The sequence below is a fragment of the Hypomesus nipponensis genome, chromosome 28 (assembly GCF_054491055.1).
Source record: "Hypomesus nipponensis isolate SF chromosome 28, ASM5449105v1, whole genome shotgun sequence".
Taxonomy (NCBI): Eukaryota; Metazoa; Chordata; class Actinopteri; order Osmeriformes; family Osmeridae; genus Hypomesus; species Hypomesus nipponensis.
In genome coordinates, this window is record NC_140388.1 from 11,890,001 (window position 1) to 11,914,915 (window position 24,915).

A 24,915-nucleotide genomic window follows, 5' to 3' on the forward strand; every position below is an offset into this window, starting at 1 on the left:
ACTTATAGAATTTCCCAGCAGTCTGAGGCTGCCCTCCTCCTCCCACTGGCTGTCTGGACCACTGAGATCCCTCCAGCCGGCCACCAGGAACACAGAAACACCAGCTTCCTGTCACAATCCCTCCTCACTCAACCTCTCACCCTCGCCTTGGCTCGCTGGCTGCTTTCCTTACTCCAAAGACGGTCTGTTTTGGTTGTGCTACACGGTCTTCTCAGTGTCACCAGATGCCCAGGACCATTTCTGGACCAGGGTGTGTTCACGGAGCCGACCACTGACCAGTAACCCCTCCTGTTATCCCGCATGCTGGAAAACAACGAGGACAACGGTAAACACGCTCTCGTCTGAAAGAGGAAACACGAACCAGCGTCCACCCCCGTCGCCTCTCCACGACACGAGAGCTTGTTAGTGCGCGGAGAAATGGAAACAATTTCCCTGGTGCCGTGAAAACAAACAGGCTTGTGGTCTGTGTAAAGGGGCTAAAATTAGTGGCAATTCTGGTGAAGTGAGGCATGCTGGGATTGAGAGGGTGTGTGGTTGGGGCTAGGCCGCACCGCAGGTCTGCCCCAGAGTTTTTAAACGTTTCCTCCGTGTGAGAGCAGCAGCTGTCTAGTAAAGCGTTGAGACAGAGGCTGACGTAAGCCTCACACCCTCCAGCTTTATTGAGAGAGACACAATAACGCAGACCTGATAAAACACACCCCAGCTTTATCAGATCGTCTCGTGACCCCGATCGACCCAGTGCTGTGTCTTGTTCCCTCTCTCCTTCCTCTTTCCTTCTCTCCCGCCCTCTCTCCTTCCATCCATCCCTCCTCTTTCCTTCTCTCCCGCCCTCTCTCCTTCCATCCATCCCTCCTCTTTCCTTCTCTCCCGCCCTCTCTCCTTCCATCCATCCCTCCTCTTTCCTTCTCTCCCACCATCTCTCCCCCCCTCCCTCCTCTTTCCTTCTCTCCCGCCCTCTCTCCTTCCATCCCTCCCTCCCTCCCTCCCTCCTCTTTCCTTCTCTCCCGCCCTCTCTCCTTCCATCCCTCCCTCCTCTTTCCTTCTCTCCTTCCATCCATCCCTCCCTCCCTCCTCTTTCCTTCTCTCCCGCCCTCTCTCCTTCCATCCCTCCCTCCCTCCCTCCCTCCTCTTTCCTTCTCTCCCGCCCTCTCTCCTTCCATCCCTCCCTCCTCTTTCCTTCTCTCCCACCATCTCTCCCTCCCTCCCTCCTCTTTCCTTCTCTCCCGCCCTCTCTCCTTCCATCCCTCCCTCCTCTTTCCTTCTCTCCCACCATCTCTCCCTCCCTCCCTCCTCTTTCCTTCTCTCCCACCATCTCTCCCCCCTCCCTCCTCTTTCCTTCTCTCCCGCCCTCTCTCCCCCCTCCCCCGTCCCCCTCCCCCTCAGCCCCCTGTCCTTTGGTTACCGCGGTGACCGTTATGAACAGAGTGCCGTGGTACTGACAGTGTCTGGGTGAAACCACGCTGGCTCAGGAATAGACCTGAAGGTCTTCATGGCTTCAGTGATGTTTCATCAGAGACAAGACCAGAAAGAGGGAGGGAGGGAGGGACTCAAAGTGCCCCATCTCCCTTCATCGCCCACGTCAACAACAAAAACAATCCGACACCCCTCACCCCTTCCCTCACTTTGACAACCGTGAAACCGTCTCCATGGCAACACAAAAGCTTTGGTTTCAGTCAGTGAGTGTGTGATAGCGGCTCCACAGACTCCAAACGAGGCGGGGGGTTGCCAGACTTTCCAAATCCCCCCCTCGGCGATATTCTGCTTCAACAGCAAACTGTAAACCCATCCAGAGAGCTAGAAAGGAACTCAGAGCAAGACAGGCTTGATAAGAGAGAGAGGAGATTTGTGTTTGCCTCCCTGTGGTTTTCCATATTGATTCAGCTCGTTTTGGGCAACGTTTCCGTGTACGATTCCTCACGAGAAACATGAACAGCCATCTTGCCTTAACGTGTTAGGATCATTTCACCGACCACACCAGACCGGACCAGACCAGACCAGACCAGACCACACCAGACCACACCAGACTTAACTGAAACATGAGCAGCTCTTTGTTGTGGCCCTGAGTCGTCCAGACAGAGGCAGCTCAGAGTCTCATTCAGAGGTTACAGTAGCTTGTCTTCACAGATGGAACTGTCCCTGTTCATTTGGGAGGACAGTAAAACAAGTCGCCGTGACGACACACAGAGCAGCTACATGCAGAAGAACACAGAGCCTTACCTCAGAGAGGTAACAGAGCCCCCCCCCCTCTCTCTCTCTCTCTCTCTCTCTCTCTCTCTCACACACACACACACACACACACACACACACACATAGACACACACACACACAGGGCTGTGAGAGACAGAGCCGCTCTCACTGTAATCCCTGGGTGAATGTGGTGCTGTGTGCCAGGCATTCCAGAGAGCCTCTCAAGGCTTCTGGAGGATTACAGCCACTCAGGACCCAGGAGCCGGGGCAGGGGGCACTGGGCAGGGGGCACTGGGCAGGGGGCACTGGGCACTGGGCAGGGGGCACTGGGCACTGGGCAGGGGGCAGGGGGCACTGGGCAGGGGGCACTGGGCAGGGGGCAGGGGGCACTGGGCAGGGGGCACTGGGCAGGGGGCAGGGGGCACTGGGCAGGGGGCAGGGGGCACTGGGCAGGGGGCACTGGGCAGGGGGCAGGGGGCACTGGGCAGGGGGCACTGGGCAGGGGGCACTGGGCAGGGGGCAGGGGGCACTGGGCAGGGGGCACTGGGCAGGGGGCACTGGGCAGGGGGCCAGGATCAAAGCTGCAGTGGCGTGTGGGGGCCAGTAGGCCCCCCTGGGGGAGACCTGCATCGGGGAACAGGACACCAGAACACAGGGACACAGGTGACTCTGAACAGCCCCTTCTGCAACCCTCCAACCCCCCCACCCTCTCATGCTCCACAGGGAGGGATGAAGGGGGGGGGGTCCTCAGTCACAATAAAATAACAAACCTTCAGTGAGAAACAGGAGTCACAACAGGACACACCTGGACACACCTGGACACACCTGGACACGGCACAGAGGCCACCGGGTCGGTCAGAGTAGCAGCAGTCCCGTCTAGCAGACAGCACATGTGCCTAAATCCCAGCAGAGGATTAGCCTGGCTGAACAAGACTGCCGACACACTCTGAAAATAAACCAGCTTGGCACCAGACCACCTCTCACACACGCTAAATGCCAACTGAGCACATAGACACAGCCAACTCTCCCCCACACCACAGCACACACACACACACACCACAGCACACACACACACACACACACACACAGAACCGCCGGTGTAAAAACACTACTCTCTTTGCGTGCCGGAATCTCGACGGCTAATCTGTGTATAGCCTTGCACATCCGAAATATCTTCTCTACAACGTAAATTAAATACTGAGTGACACACACACAGGAAACACACACACAGACGCACACTCTCTCTCACACACTCACACACACACACACTGACAGAAGAAGTCAGTGACACCATTGCAGGTGTCCTCCTGTGCTCATAAAGACTCGACTCCATCCAGTGAGCTGTAGAAAATACAAAGAGTACCAACACAGCAGCTTAAACCTTGAACACATAACCCTCCTCCGGCCTTGCTGGGCTCTGCTGGGCTCTGGCCCTCTCACAGGGCAGGCAAGACCAGGCAGGCTGGAGCTGACATGCGGGGTACTGGTGCTTTTGTGTGAGTGTGTTTGATACAGAAAGAGAGAGAGATACAGAGAGGGAGAGAGAGAGGGAGAGAGAGAGAGAGATACAGAGAGGGAGAGAGAGAGGGAGGGAGAGAGATACAGAGAGAGAGAGAGAGAGAGAGAGAGAGAGAGAGAGAGAGAGAGAGAGAGAGAGAGAGAGAGAGAGAGAGACAGTGATCCACCCTTTCAGTTCCACCTCCAGCAGCCTCCTTCAAATACCCCCTCCCCCTCTCCGTCCCCCCCAGGGCCCAGGGCCCGAGCCTGGGCAGGCCGCCACAGACAGGTGGGTCTGTCTGCTCTGGTTCCTCTGACAGACAGGTACAGAGTGAGCCCTCATGAGGGGGAATATGGGCTTGTTTGTGTTTTGCACCGTTAGAGATAAGCGTGCACGTTCCATGCAGAGTAAGGGAGGGTGAGGGGGGGAGAGAGAGGGAGGATGGGCCCCTGGTTGATCTCTCCCTCACACTCTCTCACAGCCCAGTCTCCAGATCAGGGTCAGTGAGTGTGTACTCACTCACAGGCTGCACTCAAGTGGTCGCACAGAGAAGTTCCAGATGTGTGTGAATATGAGCTCCCAGATAGCCCAGAGGGCCACATCACTCTGCATCCTACAAGGACAAATAAAACAAAAGGCGCAGACACCAGTCAAGCTTAACACCCCGTGCTTCAACACACACACATACACACACACCGGGCCACATCTCACACACACACACTCGTTCAGTTTTACTGTGGCTAAAAGAGCGAGTCTTTCCTTTTAAAGAGGGGATTTATTAACCGTGTGATGAGGAGGCTCAGTCGCAGAGCGTCCACCAGGGGTCCTCCCCCCTCCCACCAGGGCTCCTGCCCCTCTCCCCTCCCCCTTCCCCCTCAGTCAGAGACACTCGTTGGGATTACCCCAACCCTCCCTCCCTCCCACACAACCTCTTTCTCTCTGTCCTGTTCTTCCACCCCCGCACCATCTCCCTCCCTCTCTCCCTGCCTCCCCCCTCCCTGCCTCCCTCCTCCCTTCCTCCCTCCCCAGGCAGAATGAGGGTCTTATCTCTCAAAGGCACTTGAGGAGAACATGCCCACAGACAGAGCTGTGTGTGAAGACATGCACACACACACACACACACGTGTGAATATGCCCCCTCCCCTCCACACACACACACACACACACAGATTTCCATGCAGGGTGTGGAGGGGGGTTATGAGATCAGAGGAGAGGCACAATGGAGGAGGCAGAGAGACGTGCAGAACTAGCATCTGACTTCAGCCGAGGTAACGACTCTGACAGGACGGTAAATCACACAACATCCTCCATCACAACACAACATCACAACACAACATCACAACATCCTCCATCACAACACAACATCACAGCATCCTCTATCACAACACAACATCACAACATCCTCCATCACAACACAACATCACAACACAACATCACAACATCCTCCATCACAACACAACATCACAACACAACATCACAACATCCTCCATCACAACACAACATCACAACACAACATCACAACATCCTCCATCACAACACAACATCACAGCATCCTCTATCACAACACAACATCACAACATCCTCCATCACAACACAACATCACAGCATCCTCTATCACAACACAACATCACAACACAACATCACAGCATCCTCTATCACAACACAACATCCCAACATCCTCCATCACATTCACAGCTTGAGGAGGTGACTGTATGTGGGCCCCCAAGACTGAGGGAAGGCTGATAGCAGATGTCTGAAACTTACGGTTGGATGACAGGGGCCTACACACGTGTGTGTTCGGCCTGTGTGTGTGTCTGAGTGTGTGTGTGTCTGAGTGTGTGTGCGTCTGAGTGTGTGTGCGTCTGAGTGTGTGTGCGTCTGAGTGTGTGTGTGTCTGAGTGTGTGTGTGTCTGAGTGTGTGTGTGTCTGAGTGTGTGTGCGTCTGAGTGTGTGTGCGTCTGAGTGTGTGTGCGTCTGAGTGTGTGTGTGTCTGAGTGTGTGTGAGAGCATGGAGAGATTTGAGTGACGGGATATTTTAGGATCCAGCTGCCATACAAACCCATCAACACTCTCTGTAATCTAAACACCACAAGAACCTCAGCCAAGAGCCTGAGCCTACTGCCTGCCTGTCACACTCCTCATCCCCCTCCTCCTCCTCTTCCTCCCCCTCCTCCTCCTCTTCCTCTTTCTCTGCCTCCCCCTCCTCCTCTCCTGTCTTTGTTCCCTCTTCGTTGGTCCTGAAGGGTAATTAGAACCTGAACCATCCCAGTCCTCATACTGGATCCAGGGATGGAGGATTAGAGAGAAGGCTGTTTGACTTAGCGGCCCATCTCTGCTTTATCAGCTGCTTGCAAAACGACTTAAAAAAAATCTATGAAATTTGCAAGTGACAATTCAGGGCAATCAGTTTTAATAGCAAGTCTTTTAAATACATTATACGCCCGTCTACATAAAACTGTCTTTATATGAAACCACCAGGCACAGAATTTCATTTGAAAGCTTCATTTAAGCTTTCTAATTACAAATGACATCATTTAGCGGTGAGATGATAAGCCGCTGAGGAAAGTGGAAAATGAAAGACGTTTTTGTGCTGTTTCAGCACTAAAGCCTTTCTCCATATTTCTGAGGGGGCTGGGGGTGGAAGAGAGTTGTGGTGGTGGTGGTGGGGCGCAGATGTTATAATTGAGACATGAGATGAACATCCTTCCCTCCCCCCGGCCCTCTTCCCCACCTCAGGGTTCCACAGTAATCCCTCTATCTCCTGCGACAGACGACTCGTCTGAACACAGGCAGTCTGGCCTGGCTGGGGCTGAACACAGGCAGTCTGGCCTGGCTGGGGCTGAACACAGGCAGTCTGGCTGGGGCTGGGCGACACAGAGAGCCAGACAGACTCACAGCAACACCCCTCTCTCTGGAGCGAGAGAGCACAGACAGAAGAGCAGTCCACCTCTCTGTCTCTCTCTCTCTCTCTCTCTCTCTCTCTCTCTCTCTCTGTCTCTCTCTGTCTCTCTCTCTGTCTGTCTCTCTCTCTGTCTCTCTCTCTCTCTCTCTACTGATTCATCCTTCATTGGACTCACACACCACTCGCTGTTCCGTTATACAAACCATCTCTGACACCTAACATGTTCCTCTCCCTCCCTCCCTCTCTCTCCCTCTCTTCCTCTCCCTCATACCAGGTCTGACACGCCCCCCTCTCTCAACACGTCTGCCTTGGATGGGTGAGACCCATGTTCTGTCAGTGAGAGGGGGGTGAGAGAGAGCGGGTGAGGGGGATGTGCAGTGTTCACCCTGACGGATGGTGATAGATATTCTTAATGAGTTGGTGATGGCTCTCTTCCCTCTCACACACACACACACACACATATATACAGTTTATGGTTGAAGGAGAGAACTGAACTAGACTGTCACTCATAAAGGCTTCAGGAATCTCCATACCTCTGGCAGATGTCCATGGTAACCACAGCATTCCTCACCGACAGTGGATAGCAGCGAGAGAGAGGGACGGGAGAGGGACGGGAGAGGCAGCCAAGGCTGGCTGGGTCAGACATCCATCCCTCTCTCCACACGCTGCGTTTAGGGGAGAGTAAACAGCAGTGTGTGAAAGGCTGGAATCGTGCTGCTGTGTCATCTGTTGGACCAGCCAATCAGATGCCAGGACAGCAAGACATGAAGAGGATAGTCTTTTTTTACTTCCACTCTTTTCTCCGTCTCTCTGCCTCTCTTTCTGTTTCTGTCCATCTCTTTCCCCCCCTCTTCCCCCCCTCTGTCTCCCCCCCCCTCTCCCTCCCCCTCTTTCCCCCCCCCCCTCTCTCCCCCCCTCTCTCCCCCCCCCCCCCCCTGTCCCCCCCCTCTCTCCCCCCCCCTCTCTCTCCCCCCTGTCTCCCCCCTCTCTCTCCCCCCCTCTCTCTCCCCCCCTGTCTCCCCCCCTCTCTCTCCCCCCCTCTCCCCCCCCTCTCTCTCCCCCCCTGTCCCCCTCCCTCTCTCTCCCTGGCTCAGTGGTCGTGTCTGAATGAGAGTCTGTCTCCACCAGCAGCTAGGTTTACACAGCCAGAGAGAAGCGTTCATATGAAAGGTATTAGCAGGGATTAATACCCAGCTCTTTGGTAAATAGGAAGTCATGATGGGGGGGGAGGGGGAGGAGGAGGTCCTAGACCCAGTCCCAGAGCAGACCAGACCCAGAGCAGACCAGACCCAGGGCAGACCAGACCCAGGGCAGACCCAGTCCGAGAGCAGACCCAGTCCCAGAGCAGACCAGACCCAGGGCAGGGCCAGTCCCAGAGCAGACCAGACCCAGGGCAGACCCAGTCCCAGACCAGACCCAGTCCCAGAGCAGACCCAGGGCAGGGCCAGTCCCAGAGCACACAGTGTGCTACGTGCCTGTGTGACAGGTGACACTGAGCCCTTCAGACACACATGGAAGTGAGCCAACAGAACTAAAACAGCTATGACATCAGCCTCCCTCTTCCTCCATCTCTCATCCTCCCTCCCTCTCTCCCCCCCCCTTCTGTCCATCTCTCCCCCCCCCCACACGCACAATGACAGAAGCAGACAGATCTCTGGCTGCAGTAGCTCCTGCTCAGAGAGTGTGTGTGTGTGTGTGAGTGTGTGTGTGTGTGTGTGTGTGTGAGTGTGTGTGTGTGTGTGTGTGTGTGTGTGAGTGTGTGTGACCTTCCTCTGCTCTCTCTCCTCGAGTCTCGTCACCCAGCTGGAAGATTTACTGTCCTGTCTGTCTGTCAGTCACAAAGACAGACGCTCTCTCTACCTGTCTGCTTGTCAGTCACAAAGACAGACGCTCTCTCTACCTGTCTGCCTGTCAGTCACAAAGACAGACGCTCTCTCTACCTGTCTGCCTGTCAGTCACAAAGACAGACGCTCTCTCTACCTGTCTGCCTGTCAGTCACAAAGACAGACGCTCTCTCTACCTGTCTGTCTGTCAGTCACAAAGACAGACGCTCTCTCTACCTGTCTGCCTGTCAGTCACAAAGACAGACGCTCTCTCTACCTGTCTGCCTGTCAGTCACAAAGACAGACGCTCTCTCTACCTGTCTGCCTGTCAGTCACAAAGACAGACGCTCTCTCTACCTGTCTGCCTGTCAGTCACAAAGACAGACGCTCTCTCTACCTGTCTGCCTGTCAGTCACAAAGACAGACGCTCTCTCTACCTGTCTGTCTGTCAGTCACAAAGACAGACGCTCTCTCTACCTGTCTGCCTGTCAGTCACAAAGACAGACGCTCTCTCTACCTGTCTGCCTGTCAGTCACAAAGACAGACGGTCTCTCTACTCTACTCTCTATATATCTCTCTTTGTTGCTCTCTCTCTGTCGGCCTTGCTGTCTCTCTCTCGTTGTCTGTCTCTCTCTTGTTGTCTGTCTCTCTCTCTGTCTCTCTCTCTGTCTCTCTTGCTGAATGTGTGAATGTGGAGTATTTAAGGTCTGTGTTTATTGCCGTGCCTGTCTAAGCAGGTGTGTTCCTGTGTAAATAATCCTGGTGTGTGTGAGAGTCTTGCCAGGGTCACTTCTACGCACGTGTGTTTGCAGCCACGCTCAGTGGGCCTGTGAGCAGGTGTGTGTCTGTTATGGTGAAAGTGCGCAGGAATTCCTGTGTCTGAGTATGTGTGTGTGTAAGCATGTGTGTGTGTGTGTGTGTGTGTCTGAGTACATGTGCGAGTGAGAGAGTCATAAACACCTGAGGAAGCAGGAACACACAGCCTCTCATTGGTGGGGGGGTCAGGGGGGGGGGGGGGTGCAGGGGGTAGAGAGGGATCCAGAGCTAGAATTTGCCTTCTGACTGTGGCACAGGTCCAACCAGAACCCCATGGAGAGGGAGGGAGGGAGGGAGGGAGGGAGGGAGGGAGGGAGGGAGGGAGGGAGGGAGGGAGGGAGGGAGGGAGGGAGGGAGGGAGGGAGGGAGGGAGGGAGGGAGGGAGGGAGGGAGGGAGGGAGGGAGGGGGGAGGGAGGGAGGGGGGGAGGGAGGGAGGAGGCGCCCTTGCCTCTGTATGAGAGGCCGTCTATACCTCTGCTTCCTTGATCCCCTCCCAGTGAGCTGAATCCCACGCACCCCTCTCATGTGGTGTTGTATATGTTTACTAACTCACATAAAGTTGACAAATGAGCAAGCAGCCAATCAAGGCTCCTGGGAGGAAACACAACCTCAAACCACACGCGGAGCATCGTGCCAGCACGGCGACCACACGGCAACCGCTCGCATCGTCTCCTCGCTGCTCTCTCACTTAGCGGGGTTTAACTTTCTGCCTTGTCAGCATCAGGACACAGCTAGGAGGGAGGGAGGGGGGGAGAGAGGGAGGACTTTTCAGGGGTGAGGCCGGGGGTGAGGTTCGGGGGTGAGGCCAGCAGCAGCCATGCAGGTTGACGTAGCACAGGAAGTCCACTGAGTTGTTTTTGCCTGTTTCCTTTCCTGCTTCATCTACGTAGGCTTTTCTATTTAGGTCTCTATCCATCCTGTTCTCCCTCTCTTCCTCCCTCTCTCTCTCCTTCTTTCACCCCCTTCTCTCTGTCTCCCTCCCCTCCTCTCTTTCCCTATCCTCTCTCTCTGTCTCTCCCTCTCTCCCCCCTCTCTGTCTCTCTCTCTCTGTCTGTCTCCCTCTCTCTCTCTGTCTCTCTCTTTCCCTCCCCCTATCTCCCTCTCTCTCTGTCTCTCTCGGTCTCTCTCTCCCCCTCTCTCCCTCTCTCTCTCTCCCCCTCTTTCTCTCCCTCCCTCCCCCTCTCTAACCCCTCTCTCTCTCTCTCTCCCCCTCCCTCCCTCTCTCTATCTCTGTCTCTCTCCCTCCCCCTCCCTCTCCCTCCCCCTCTCTCCCTCCCTCCATGCCTCCCAGTGAAGGATGTGTGTCTGTAGCTCAACTATGGGGAAACAGGAAATGCCTCTGCTTTACAGGGGACCGAGGACGGAGTGGCTGCCATGGGGCATCGGCATGTGTGTGTGTGTGTATGTACAGTGTGTGTGTACAGTGTGTGTGTGTGTGTACAGTGTGTGTGTGTGTGTGTGTACAGTGTGTGTGTACAGTGTGTATGTACAGTGTGTGTGTGTGTACAGTGTGTGTGTGTGTGTGTGTGTGTGTGTGTGTGTACAGTGTGCGTGTACAGTGTGTATGTACAGTGTGTGTGTGTACAGTGTGTGTGTGTACAGTGTGTGTGTGTGTGTGTGTGTACAGTGTGTGTGTGTGTGTGTACAGTGTGTGTGTGTACAGTGTGTGTGTGTGTGTACAGTGTGTGTGTGTGTGTGTGTACAGTGTGTGTGTGTGTCGACCTGCTCTTCTGTGCTATTCTGGTCTCCTTCTGTCAGCCTGCACAGAGAGAAGCAGTGACTAACATAAACCCCCGTGAAGTCACGACTGAATCCGGAGAAACAACAATCAAACAAATCTGCACGCAGTTGATCTAACAGGACCTGTGATGTGTGTGTGTGTGTGTCCATCCAGATCACCTCTGGGCCCACCGTCCATCCTGCCCACCCAGCAGACGGCCTCAGCAGAGGAACACGGCGCAGGAAGAGAGGTTCCTACTGTTTACACTAGGTAATAGATGGTTGGTCGCACTAATCATTTGAATGCTGCCTAATGGTAACTAATGACTGTTGTGACAATCCCTCTTGACGGGGGCGGGGTGGGGGGGTGGGGGGGTCCCGCTTCTAATCTTATTTGGGGCCTTCAGCTCACTTAGACTTCAGCTGCTTCCAATTTTGACCGGGCTGCTGTCACTGACCAATTACACAGATTCTCTCCAGACACAGGACCAGAACCACATACAGACCCAGATACAGACCCAGATACAGACCCACTGGATGGACGGGGTCTGAATGAGTGTGTTCTATTGAAAGAGAGAGGGAACGTTGGAGAGAGAGGGAGAGATTTACGAGCTGCTAATGTAAACGAGGGTACAGGGACCTGAGGAGTGTTACTGAGAGAGAGAGAGGAGCCAGTCATTGAAAACAGACCTCCTCTGCAAGGTTAGCATCCTTTGTTTTAGATAGCACTCCTTCATGGGAGGGGGGAGGGGGGAGGCTATTCAAAGAGAAGGAGCGAGTCTCATCTCCCCCTGACCTCCCACTTCCCCCCTTCCCCCGCCCCAGGCCCCCACGCCCCCTCACAGCGACGCCTCCTAAAAACGTCAGCCATTAAAGCTGCTAATCATGTTCAACAGCTGCATCCTTCACCGTGTAAATCCTCCACACGTTTCTCTCTCTCCACCCACCCACCCACCCACACACACACACACACACACCCCTCTCCTCTCCGGTGTAGCGGCGGGCTGTGGTGCGCTGGTGTCTGGAAGCGGCAGGCTTCCAGCCACGTTCCCTAATAAGCCCCCACTGAGCTGTGAAAACACAGATTACATTTCTGAGGCTTATTCCAGCCGGCCCAGCCCTCTGCCTCGCGGCAGCCCCGTAATTGCAGCGCCCCAAAAACCACAACCTCCGCTTGATAGGAACCCACCCGCCAAACAGAGCTTCCACAACCATGCCCCTCTGCGCCCAGCAGGGCCTGTGTGTAAACCAGGTTCGAAGCTTAACAGTTTGTTCCAATTTCTTAACATTTCCTGGGCTGGATACAAGTGATATCCTCAAGTAAGGGAAATTGCTTTCTAAACGCAGGATAGTTCTGATGCTACTGCTGTACTGCGATTTTGGGATACCCCTTCTGGAAACAACCATTGAGTGTCTTAGAGAGCCAGGAGTCATTTGGGCCCAGATCAGATCCTGGTTGGTCCGCTTGGCAGAGCCATAAAGTGACTCCATCTGCAAATACTTAGAACCGTTTTTTCAGGCTCAATCAGAGATTAAGTCCACTGTGCTCCAGAGAGACAAACTTCTCCAAAAAAACCTTGTAGAAAACAATCAGGACAGGGTAATTACAGCACTGGTCTGGAATTCTCTTGGAGTGCTGAGATGAGGGAGGGGTGGGGTGATCTGGGGAGGGTTTGGGGTCATAACGCTGCGTTATCTTACACTGACTGTGACCGAGTTAGTGTGTTCCTCTTATCAGTCCGAGTGTGATGTCATGTTTTGCTCTCAAACATGGTAGGCAGAGAGCCAATCACCCCAGGGGAGGGCACTTATTGGACAAGCGGGTCTCCGAAGTGTCGGCGGAGTGGCCTAAAACCCTCTCCAATGGTGCGTTCGCCCATTCTGGGGCCCGCCCCCTGTCCCCCAGGGTTACTGATGACATCACATCCTGGCTAGAGGGTGTAGCCAGGGATGTGTGTTGCAGACAGGACCCAGGCCACCAAGGCCAGACAGGACCCAGGCCACCAAGGCCAGACAGGACCCAGGCCACCAAGGCCAGACAGGACCCAGGCCACCAAGGCCAGACAGGACCCAGGCCACCAAGGCCAGACAGGACCCAGGCCACCAAGGCCAGACAGGACCCAGGCCACCAAGGCCAGACAGGACCCAGGCCACCAAGGCCAGACAGGACCCAGGCCACCAAGGCCAGACAGGACCCAGGCCAGCCTGCTGGCAGCGGGAGCAGGGGTCTACAGGAGATGAGGACACTCTGAAAGATCTGTTAAGCCACAGATTCATTCAGTCTAGTGACCAACAACACTGAAGGGGTGGCAGAGTTCACAAACCAGCTTATGTGAGTGTGTGCGAGAGTGTGTGACTATCCAGTGTGTGTGTGTGTGTGTGTGTGTGTGTGTGTGTGTGTGTGTGTGTGTGTGTGTGTGTGTGAATATCCAGATCACTTCCAGTCAGCCTCACCTTCAGTCCTCTCTACCTTTACTGTGAGAGGGGACTGTACTGTGCAGCTGGACTGCTGTGTGTGTGTGTGTGTGTGTGTGTGTGTGTGTGTGTGTGTGTGTGTGTGTGTGTGTGTGTGTGTGTGTGTGTGTGTGTGTGTGTGGGGGGGAGGGGGGGCAGGGGGGGGGGTTGCTTGTGTAATGTAGACCAGCCCTGAAAATCAGACATGGCCAAGGGTGCTTGGGGGCTGGTGAGGGGGGAGGACAGAGGCAGAGGTAGGGGAGCAGACGTAACTCAGCAGATCACGCACATTTTCCACAGTCTGAGAGAGGCAGACAGACAGGGGAGGAGGGGAGAGCCAGGGAGGGTATACACCTGAAACTGCCCCAAACTGGATCTGGAAGAAGTCCTTAAAGACCCAGAGCATCACTCTGCCTCTCGGTTCCTGATACGTCCCCCAGACCACTGCTCAACTCACCGCTCAACTCAGTAACACCAAACAGGTGCTACATTGTGTGTGTATCCATTTCTCTCTCTCTCTCTCTCTCTCTCTCTCTCTCTCTCTCTCTCTCTCTCTCTCTCTCTCTCTCTCTCTCTCTCTCTCTCTCTCTCTCTCTCTCTCTCTCTCTCTCTCTCTCTCTCTCTCTCTCTCTCTCTCTCTCTCTCTCTCTCTCTCTCTCTCTCTCTCTCTCTCTCTCTCTCTCTCTCTCTCTCTCTCTCTCTCTCTCTCTCCCTCCCTTAACACACACACGTTCGGATAAGCTCTGAGTTTGACCTCGCACTCAATGAACCTTTGAGCATGACGACACCATGGCAACGACTTAAAGAGGAAGCTGCTGTGTGTGTTCATCCCCAGGTCTCTGTCCAGGGGTTCTGCTTTATACAGAACAACCCTTTTAACCGGGGATTCGAACCTGGGACCTGTTGATGAGCAGTCACATTCTCTACAATGGAGCATCCATCCCTACTTTCAACCGACAGGTTGAGGCTGGGTGAGGCAGGGCAGAGGTATCTATAAAGCAGGACGAGGCAGAGTAGGGTAACAGGTTCGGAGGCAGATCAAAGCGCCTGTCCTGAGAGCAGCTGCCTGTCACTTCCTGTCACGAGACCTGTCACTTCCTGTCAGCCCTGCCCGTGATCTGAGCAGCGTGGAACAGCGCTCTGAGAAGTGGCTAATCCTGACAACCACCACCCACCCTCCCTCCCTCCCTCCCTCCCTCATATTAGGACCCATTTGTATGGCGTCTGCTTGGAGGAAAGGGTAGTCACCCAGTGACAGGCCAGCTGTGCAGGGGGCCAGGACAACCATGGACACAAACACTGACCTTTCGTCAACACACACAACCGCACCGTCAAGAGTTACAGCATTTGACACCGAGAAATGACGATTCACAATTCCACTGAAGGCCTGGTGAACCCACCAGCCCCTCCTGCCCACCATGCAGGCCACACAACTGGGCCAGTGAGACGGGGGAAAGCATTACCCTGTGTGTCTGTGTGCGCATGCACACATGTGTGACTGTGTGTGTGTGAGTGTGTGAGTGTGTGACTGTGTGTGTGTGTGTGTGTGTGTGTGTGTGGGGGGGGGGATCTGCTAGCTACTGAAAGTGATCAGGGTAGCAAAAACAGCAGTGAGTGTTAGCTTGAAGCACTTTAAGAGGATGACAACATACTTGCAGCTGGACCATAAAATCCTAAACCACACAAAAGGACCAACCATACTGGTTTATGACGAGTAAACTGGACCTGTAAAAATGTGGATAATATGGAGGAGTTGTTTGTTTGAGCCTGATGATCCTTATGAGAGATTCAGATCATTTAAGAGAGAGAGAGAGAGAGAGAGAGAGAGAGAGATAGAGAGGGAGAGAGAGAGAGAGAGAGAGAGAGAGAGAGAGAGAGAGAGAGAGAGAGAGAGAGAGAGAGAGAGAGAGAGAGAGAGAGAGAGAGAGAGAGAGAGAGAGAGAGAGAGAGAGAGAGAGAGAGAGAGAGAGAGATAGAGAGGGAGAGAGAGAGAGAGGGAGAGAGAGAGAGAGAGAGAGAGAGAGAGAGAGAGAGAGAGAGAGAGAGAGAGAGAGAGAGAGAGAGAGGGAGAGGGAGGGAAAGGGAGGGAGAGACAGGTAAATGGATGGCTTTCCTAGTGGAAATACCTGTTCTGTCATTAGTCATGTTGCACAGCTGCTAGTACAGAGGAGAGGGGGGGGAGGAGGGGAAGGGGAGGAGGGAAGAAAAGGGAGTGAGAGCGGGGATGGAGGGGGGAGTAACGCGGGGGAGGGAGGCCAAGTAGGTTGCTGGCTGGTCGTCATGGTGACTCTCGCCACAGCGCCCGGGCCAGGCTGCACCCCACAACCAAGATCCAGAACAGCAGAGAGAGAGAGAGAGAGAGAGAGAGAGAGAGAGAGAGAGAGAGAGAGAGAATGACAGAAAGAGAGAGGAAGGGAGAGAGAGAGAGGAAGAGAGAGAGACTGACAGAAAGAGAGAGGAAGGGAGAGAGATAGAGAGAGAGAGGTAGAGAGAGACTGATAGAGAGAGACTGACAGACAGAGAGAGGGAGGGAGAGAGAGACTGACAGAGAGAGAGAGACTGAGAGAGAGAGAGAGAGGTAGAGAGAGAGAGAGAAAGAGAGAGAGAGAGAGGTAGAGAGAGGTAGACCAGAGTGGCTCATGTTCTCACCTTCCTCACAAGCCGCACCAGAGAAGCCAGGGCAGCACTTCCACTCCAGAGACGACACGCTGCGATACACCACCTTGTAGGACGGCCTGACCACGGTCCTGTAGCTGCACACACACACACACACACACAGATGCAAACAAAACCAATGTCACATCATGTGGTAGAAGACAAGTGTGCAGATACTGTTAGTGTTTGTGTGCTTACTGTATGTAGTCCCCCCTTCCTAAACCCCCCTGCCCCCCCTGCCCTCCCTAAGACTCTCCTGCCCCCTCCTAACCCCCCTGCCCCCCCTGCCCTCCCTAAGACTCTCCTGCCCCCTCCTAACCCCCCTGCCCCCCCTGCCCTCCCTAAGACTCTCCTGCCCCCTCCTAACCCCCCTGCCCCCCCAGACCCTCCTGCCCCCCCCCTAACTCCCCCAGACCTCCCTAATACCCCCCAGACTCACCTGCCCCCGGTGCAGCCCTGGGGCCAGCGACAAGTCTGGTACACACGCTGGAGAACTGTCCCGTTCTGCACCTGGCACGTCACTGTCTTAGTCACTGCGTGGGGACACCAGTTCCTGAGAGGGGGGGGGGGGGGGAGAGAGAGACAGTATTGGGGTCAAGAGTGCAGCACCATTGAAAACACAAAAGAGCAGATGACAGCGTTGGCTCCTCCTCCTGCACACCTGCGTGCTTCACCCTGGCGGAGTCCGTGTGACACAGCCACACCCACCATCTCCACCTCTCTCACATTTACTCTGTAGCCGTCATTCAGACATGCGCGGAAACACACACAGAGACACACAGACACACACACTCTCTCTGTTTTTAACACACGCACGCAAAGTGAAATTAGCCGTGACCCGGTCGTCGGTAATCCCTCTCCACCCTCTGTATTTCATTCTCTCTCCTTCTCCTCCTTTGATTCTCCCCCCCCCCCCCCGGTTCCTTTTCAAAGTCCTTTATAGTGTTTACACTCCTTCAATTGGCCGTGAGACTTGCAGGAGTGCATTGTGGGCCGTGTTTACATTGCGGTCTCCCCCCCACCGACACACATCCGCTGTCTGGGTCCCTGGAGGGCCCGAGTCCTGGGTGGGGCTGGGGGGAGGGAGGGGGAGGAGGAGGGAGAAGGCTCTCTCACTGAGATCAGAGGGAGTTAATGGCCTGTCTGCGCTGGGGGGGGGGAGGCCCAACACCCCCCCGCTCCTCCACCCCCATCAGGCCCGCTCTCCTCAGCCACACGCACAGAAAAGCAGCCTGCCTGAAGCAGCTCATCCAGGCTGCTCCCCTGATAGACAGGCTGGTTCAGACAGACAGACAGGTTCTGACAGACAGACAGGTTCAGACAGACGTCGTCTGTGTTCAGAGCTCAGGGCTGCTGGTCTCAACGCCGTCCGGATCTGTGGACCTGCGCCCATTATGACAAGCCTCCTGATTGGACCAATAGAACGGCAGTGTGGTTTCAATCAGGACGTTACCGCGATGAAGGAAAAGCTGTGAAGGACGACTAAGCACGTGGGAAGGGAAATCTTTGCCATGGTCGTGATTAGAGTGTTTAAATAGGAACCATCTATTAGAACATCAAGGCATGAGAACGACCTAACCAACTACAGGAGAACCCCGAGGAACGTTCTCATCCGCCTCTGAAGGAGAACATTGAAAGCATGCAGAGAGGAGGAGAAACGTGGTTTTATTCTAGAAGGTTCTGTGAGAAAGAACAATACTTTATAAATGCTCAGTTGGTCTCATCCCTCCAGTCCTCAGTAAACATACTTCCTGTCTGAAACACATAAGGAGGCTATTAGGACACACGTGTTTAACGGTGTTTTATTAGCATGGAAGGATATAGATACCCTGGTTAGACTTTCTGGCTGAAACACCACAGAAACACCACAGAAACACCACAGAAACACCACAGAAACACCACAGAAACACCACAGAAACTGTGAGTATGGCCTGTGTCTAGACTGTAGTTACAGCTCTACGGACAGAGCCCAACAGGAAGGTTTGGAGCACATCGGTTTGGAAGGAAGAGGGAGAGAATTGATTTGATTATTATTCAATTCATTCCATACCCTCGACCCACACCCACACCAGGGTTCCCTAGGGCAGGAAACCAGTCAGAAATACCTGGACAGGACCAGTCTTATGAGTTCAAAGAGAGGAGGGGAGACAGGATGGATGTAATACAGCAGGTATGCAAACACAACTTCCTGTTCCCATAGTCATCCACCTGCCGCCACCAGGAACTAGCCTTCGGCCCTCGCTCCCCCGTCCTGCGCTCCCCAGGTCAGGACAGGTGAACCCACCGCGGGACTTACTGTGCTGACTCGATACAACGGTCCAGAGCCCTCACTCCCCCCCCCCCGGTGATCCTGCACATGTGAACCACCAGCCCGAGTGAGGCCAGGGACTCCCGTGAGCCTTGCTGCCTTCAGAGGCCGGGGCCTGAGGTAGATGGTAGATAAAGAGACAGCCACATGACCCGTATCCTCTCCTCCAACAGGAGGATCAAACGTGGAGATGCTTCCAGCTTTGATCCGCTGGGGGCCGGGGGCCGGGGAGGTAATGAGACCAGCTTATCTGAGCAGGGGGAAGGCCACTTAACACCATTAGTCTCCTCAGATCTCAGAGGCTGGAACTCATCTGGTGTCACAGCAGTCCGCGCTGACACACTAGGGGGAGTGTGAGTAGGAGAGTGTGAGAGCGTTTGTGCAAGAGAGAGAGAGAGAGAGAGAGAGAGAGAGAGAGAGAGAGAGAGAGAGAGAGAGAGAGAGAGAGAGAGAGAGAGAGAGAGAGAGAGAGAGAGAGAGAGAGAGAGAGAGAGAGAGAGAGAGAGAGAGAGAGAGAGAGAGAGAGAGAGAGAGAGAGAGAGAGAGAGAGAGAGAGAGAGAGAGAGAGAGAGATAGCGAGAGATAGCGAGAGATAGAGTGTGTGTGTGTGCGCGTTATGCACAGCAACACAACTTTGGGTTTCCCAGATTCGCTCTTAACGCTAAGAGCTTCTTAGGAGCGTTCTAAGAACGTTCTAAGTGCGTTCTAAGAGCGTTCTAAGAGTGTTCTAAGTGCGTTCTAAGAGCGTTCTAGAGTGTTTTTAGAACGCTCTTGAGAAGTTCTTAGCGTTAAGAGCTTCTTAACGAATCTGGAAAACCCGGCCCTTGTCGTTTCTCCAGACCTCTCTCTCTCTCGACCACAGCAGAGACCCGACCCGGCACTGACTCCCTCCCCAGGGGGCTGAAGGGTGAAACCCCCCCCCGCACCGCTGAAACAGCCTGGCACCGGGCGGGCCCTCGGTGGGCGCCAGTTCCCTCTCTACCCCCCGCGCCCCAGAGCCCTGGGCCCCGGACCAAAGACATCCCCACCAGCAGAAGCAGCCCCTCAGACGGCAGCCTGTCTGTGGTCCAGCTGGGCTTCAGGGAGGGAAGGCTGACAGCTTCAGTCCGTGTGTTCTCCATCAGCCCTGACCCAACACTGAGAAGATGTTCTACAAACAGTTTCCAAAAAAAGAAAGTTTTGACGTTTTTTAAACGTTTTGAAACTTTTTTTTTTTTTTTTTTTTTTACAAGACATTTTGAAGAAAGGTTTGAAATATTTATAAAACAAAAGGTTTGAAAAAAAAAAAAACTCAAAAAAACCCAGTTTGCATTATTGAAAAGTACTTGATAAGGACTGTACTATTCTCTACTGTACTCTGGTTGACTCTACCGTGTTTTAGGCTTCTCTGTACTCCCTCCTCCTCCACACTGTGGGAGGAGGGCAGAACACTATGAATTTTAGTATGATAAAAATCGAAAGGAATTCCTCTAGATTTCTGACTGTGGGAAAACTCCTTGAGGAAAATAACGGACAAAAGACAGATGTGGCAGAGAGCCAGAGGAGAGGAGAAGGAGAAGAGGGGAGGAGGGGGAGAAGGAGAGGAGAGAGGGCCAGAGAGAAGAGGAGGAGAGGATGAGGTTGGGGGGGTGGTCGGGGGCATCATTCTGCTGTCTGCAGGTTCAGCCAGGTTCAGAGGTCATGCTGGTGGAGAGGAGGGGGCTAGAGGCTCTCCAGAGCCCAGCTCTGGGTCACCATCCTGGGCAGGAGAACAGACACACGTCCTCCAACCCCCCGAGGGCCTGGGAGGGCTGTCACACTTCAGCAAGCCTGGCTGTCACACCCAGGACACCACATACAGCCCTGGGTTTGCTCTGTCGTAGGTCTGGTTCTCGTGTGTGTGAGAGTGTGTGTGCATATATGTGCATGTGTGAAAGTGTGTGTGTGTTCCTCCCCCTCCAGTCTATGTTGGTGTCAGTGTCGTCTCAGAGGTCAGGGGGTAAAGGAGAGCATGCGTCAGACAGGCTAGGTGTTGACGGGCTGGGAACACACACACACACACACACACTCCTCCCCCCCTCCCTCTCCCCTGGGGAGAATGCAGGGGACAGGAAACAGTCGCTGTCCTCACCATGCTCTCTGAGTCCACCCTGGTCAGGCTGCTCTGCAGAGGGCCTGACAACCTGTGTATGGATTTCCAACAGCAGAAACTGCACGTGTCCCAAGACTCATTTTCCTCGGGACGACAAAGGACCATTTTCTCTCATCTCCACTCCCTGCAGTGTGTGTGGGACAAACACCGCAGAAGAGAGATGTTGAAAGTCACTGTTAGGTCATCACCTCCACTGCACCTTCGGTCCAAACCCACATTCACGTCTCTGAGTCGGTCATGTCCTCAATGTTGGCGGCAGGACTGTGCTTGCTGGTGTCTGCTGGCAGGGTGACTTGGCCGTGGTGCAGTGGTTGTGCTCGGGTGGTCGTGCTTGGGCCTAACTCGGGCCACGTGAAGAGCCGGTGTCAGGGGCCGTTCTTGTTGACAGATCGTCAACATGCCTGTCTCCATGTAGCAGCGCAGACAGCAGGTGTCCTCTGACCCACTGACCCCCTCTCCACGCCAGGGCTGGTTCACCACAACGACCCCTCTCCCCCCCTACTCCATCTGCCCCACCTCCCCACCCCAGCCCCCACCTCCCCACCTCAGCAGCGAGCGGAGTAAACTGTAAACTATTTTGCTTTCCCAAAACAAGCCCGGCCGCAGCTGCGTGTGTTTGGCAAACATGTCGGCCGAGCTCTTAATCTGAGCGATGTGTCTGAGAGCTGATCGTCAGAGCGAGACCTCGTCTGACCACCTGCACCCTCCTCACCCTCCACCCTCCCTCCTCACCCTTCACACACTCCACCCTCCCTCCTCACCCTCCACACACACCACCCTCCCTCGTCACCTTCCACACACACCACCCTCCCTCCTCACCCTCCACCCTCCCTACTCACCCTCCACCCTCCCTCCTCACCCTTCACACACACACACCACCCTCCCTCCTCACCCTCCACCCTCCCTCCTCACCCTCCACACACACACACCACCCTCCCTCCTCACCCTCCACACACACCACCCTCCCTCCTCACCCTCCACACACACCACCCTCCCTCCTCACCCTCCACACACACCACCCTCCCTCGTCCCCCTCCACACACTCTACCCTTTTCCCAGGGTGCTTTGTGTCAGGGATGTACCTGGAGGGTGCTGACTGGGATGTGGAGCAGGGCTGTCTGGTGAGGAGCAAGCCCAAAGTCCTGCTGGTGCAGGTGCCCATCCTCAAGGTCATCCCCATAGAGGCACACCGCCTCAAACTGCAGGTAAGAGGCACCCTCATCCTCACATCCCCTCATTCCCTCACACCCCCAAACCAACCCCCTTGCAGTTTGAATAAATTGTGGCTGTTTTCCCAGATGTTTGTGCGAGCTGATGTCATCCACACGCCTACTATAGCCCTGGCGGGTTATAGGGAAACGCACGGCAGGGTTAGAGGAGGGGAGGGGTGTTTGGGTCTTTGTGTTTAGTCTGAGAGCTGAGCCGCTACAGAGAGCTCCTCATCCTCCTCTGACTCACACAGCCCACGATAACTAGCCTCCTTTCCCCCGCTGTCTGTCTGTCTGTCTGTCTGTGTCTGTCTGTCTGTCTGTGTCTGTCTGTCTGGAGCTGTCTGTCTGCCTGTCTGTCTGTCTGTCTGGAGCTGTCTGTCTGTCTGGACCTGTCTGTCTGCCTGTCTGTCTGTATGTCTGTGTCTGTCTGTCTGGAGCTGTCTGTCTGCCTGTCTGTCTGTCTGTCTGTCTGTCTGTGTCTGTCTGTCTGGAGCTGTCTGTCTGTCTGCCTGTCTGTCTGTCTGTCTGTCTGTCTGTCTGTCTGTCTGCCTGACAGCTGAGAGGAGACAGGTACCAGAGTGACTGGGGTACAGCAGGGCTCAGACACACACACACACAGACTGTGGGCAAGCGAGGACAACAGTGAGGATGGGAGAGAGGGATCAGCACAGTGTGCTTAAGGGCAGGAGAGAGGAAACCAAACATCAGGAAGACAATGGGGCTCGTTAGAGGAACAGGAATGCGAGATGCCCGCGTGCTTTTTGTTGGTTGTATTAAACTGTGTAGGTCTATAGAAAGAGGAGCTTTGAGGCGCAAAGATCGACGGAAAATATAGGCATTTATAACAACACGTTGTGTATTGTTGTATAAGTAACGTTGTGTCAAACAAAGAAATATATGCAGAGTACGAGTCTACGTTATTCTGGCATTAGAATATAGATGTAAGGCAATGCGATAACTTTCTGCTCAATATTTTGCATAGAGATCAGTCAGCCTAAATGATATGTTGTGCACTGCAACCTATGGCCGTACCTTTTTTGATAGACTGAGGTTTGAGAAGCCGACGGGTCTCTGTTCAGCTGGGTCCCGGTAGAGTATTTGTAAAGCCCCGTTCTCCAGGTCCCGTGAGCTGCGGAGGTCAGCCCCAGCAGCAGCACAATCCAACGGAAACTTTTCCGGTAAAGCGCAGGCACGCACTCCCGGTGACACGTTCCCATTTCCGTGGCTTCAAATATACTGCTTGAAAAGTTTCTAAATGTCTTTCCCTGCGAGAAAACAGCCGGCCAGCGAGTCAAGAAGAGGGGAAATAATAAATGTGTCAGTGCTGGAGGTTCAATGAGAAGCCGCGCATCTCTTCACCAAGAAAATCTACACATATCAAAATAACACTTTCACCACTTCCGCAGATTGGTTAAAAATGAAAGAAAGAAAAAAATCCGCGTCTTGAAATCTGTCAAAGACAAGATGAAGACTGAAACATTCACGGAGTTCTGTCGCGTGCCCAAACGGGCAGTGTTCCGACGGGAGAAAACCGAGGAAAGGATACACAGCGACTGGTCCGCTCTCCTTTATCAGTCCTGCCTTCCTCCGACTTTGCACATTTCAAGCTGAGCCTTACACAATGGGCAAGAAACAAGTTTTATAGTCTCCTTGAGTCTTTTAAAAGAACAGCCCGCAGAGTATTTTCCCTGCCCATTCCCCGCAGCAACCTTTCACTCTGCACATGGCACGCTTACAACACACTGAGTCCCAATGCATCTGGCGTCTTGTCTCCCTCGGCAGAAACTGATGATGTAGAAAGTGTCGAAATGTTTGGATAGCCGGGAAAAACTATGTTGAAGTAAAACTATAATTCCCATATCTCTTAATTAAAACAACATGTATTCGGTGTCAGAATGAAATGAGAGGCTTGTACATGACTGGAAATATGCTTGGCGAGTGACCATAACTTTCTAGAATGACTGACTTGTGCTTTTATTATTGATTAATCTTCCTGAACTTTGGGTGTTTGTCCAGACTTGAACAGAGCAGTTGCCCCCTGGACAACATCCCTGGCAGAGGCCCCAGTTTGGCCCGAGGCCAGGCTGACACAGCAGTGATAACCTTCTCACTGGATAAAAGTAGGACTGGGAGTTGTTTATCTTCTGGACAAACAGCCAGAACCCCCAGGGCTGTGGTCTGACACCAGACTGATCTCAAGACCAGGGCAGGGGACCAGGGCAAGAACCAGGACAGGTGACCAGGGCAGGGGACCAGGGCAGGAACCAGTGCAGGAACCAGGGCAGGAACCAGGACAGGGACCAGGGCAGGGGACCAGGGCAGGGACCAGGGCAGGAACCAGGGCAGGAACCAGGACAGGAACCAGGACAGGGGACCAGGGCAGGGACCAGGACAGGGGACCAGGGCAGGGGACCAGGGCAGGAACCAGGACAGGGGACCAGGGCAGGGACCAGGACAGGGGACCAGGGCAGGGACCAGGGCAGGAACCAGGACAGGGACCAGGGCAAGAACCAGGACAGGGGACCAGGACAGGGGACCAGGACAGGAACCAGGGCAGGGAACAGGAGGGGACCAGGGCAGGGACCAGGACAGGAGACCATCCCTCCCTTCAGCTCTACAGGTCTGCTACACAGCAGTGAGAGGATAGACTCCACACCTCCACACTGACAGCCTGAACACTGCAGACACACAGGCTGGGTCCGGGGGTTAATTACCCAGCTTAGCACGTCCAGAGGCTGGCATGGCAGGGCATACAAGTGGGCACGGAGCCCTGGACCCCCCTGCACCCCCAGGAGGCTAAAGCTCAAAGAAGCCCACCTGCTCTCAATCACACTACCAACGGACACTGAGGCAGAGGGCGGAGGGGAAGTGATGTGTCGGTATTTTTTGGTTTTGGGGCAGCCTTGGTATTTTACGAGGCGGTGTGTGCGAGGCAGTGGGGGCAGACAGTGTGTGCGAGGCAGTGGGGGCAGACAGTGTGTGCGAGGCAGTGGGGGCAGGCAGTGTGTGCGAGGCAGTGGGGGCAGACAGTGTGTGCGAGGCAGTGGGGGCAGGCAGTGTGTGCGAGGCAGTGGGTGCAGACAGTGTGTGCGAGGCAGTGGGGACAGACAGTGTGTGCGAGGCAGTGGGTGCAGACAGTGTGTGCGAGGCAGTGGGGGCAGGCAGGAGCTGCAGAAGGTTTAGGGTTCATGTAAATCCCCCCAGTCCTGC

General features: G+C 54.4%; 1 protein-coding gene across 1 annotated transcript in view; it reads right to left on the reverse strand.

The window, feature by feature from the left end:
- emid1 (EMI domain containing 1) overlaps nucleotides 1-23,422 on the reverse strand; it is a 42,034-nt gene extending 18,612 nt beyond the window's left edge. Inside the window, 3 exon segments of the mRNA XM_084695125.1 lie at nucleotides 16,050-16,153; nucleotides 16,495-16,608; nucleotides 22,738-23,422. Coding sequence (XP_084551251.1) covers nucleotides 16,050-16,153; nucleotides 16,495-16,608; nucleotides 22,738-22,922 — 403 coding nt within the window. The 5' untranslated portion in view covers nucleotides 22,923-23,422.
- Nucleotides 23,423-24,915: the final 1,493 nt, after the last annotated feature.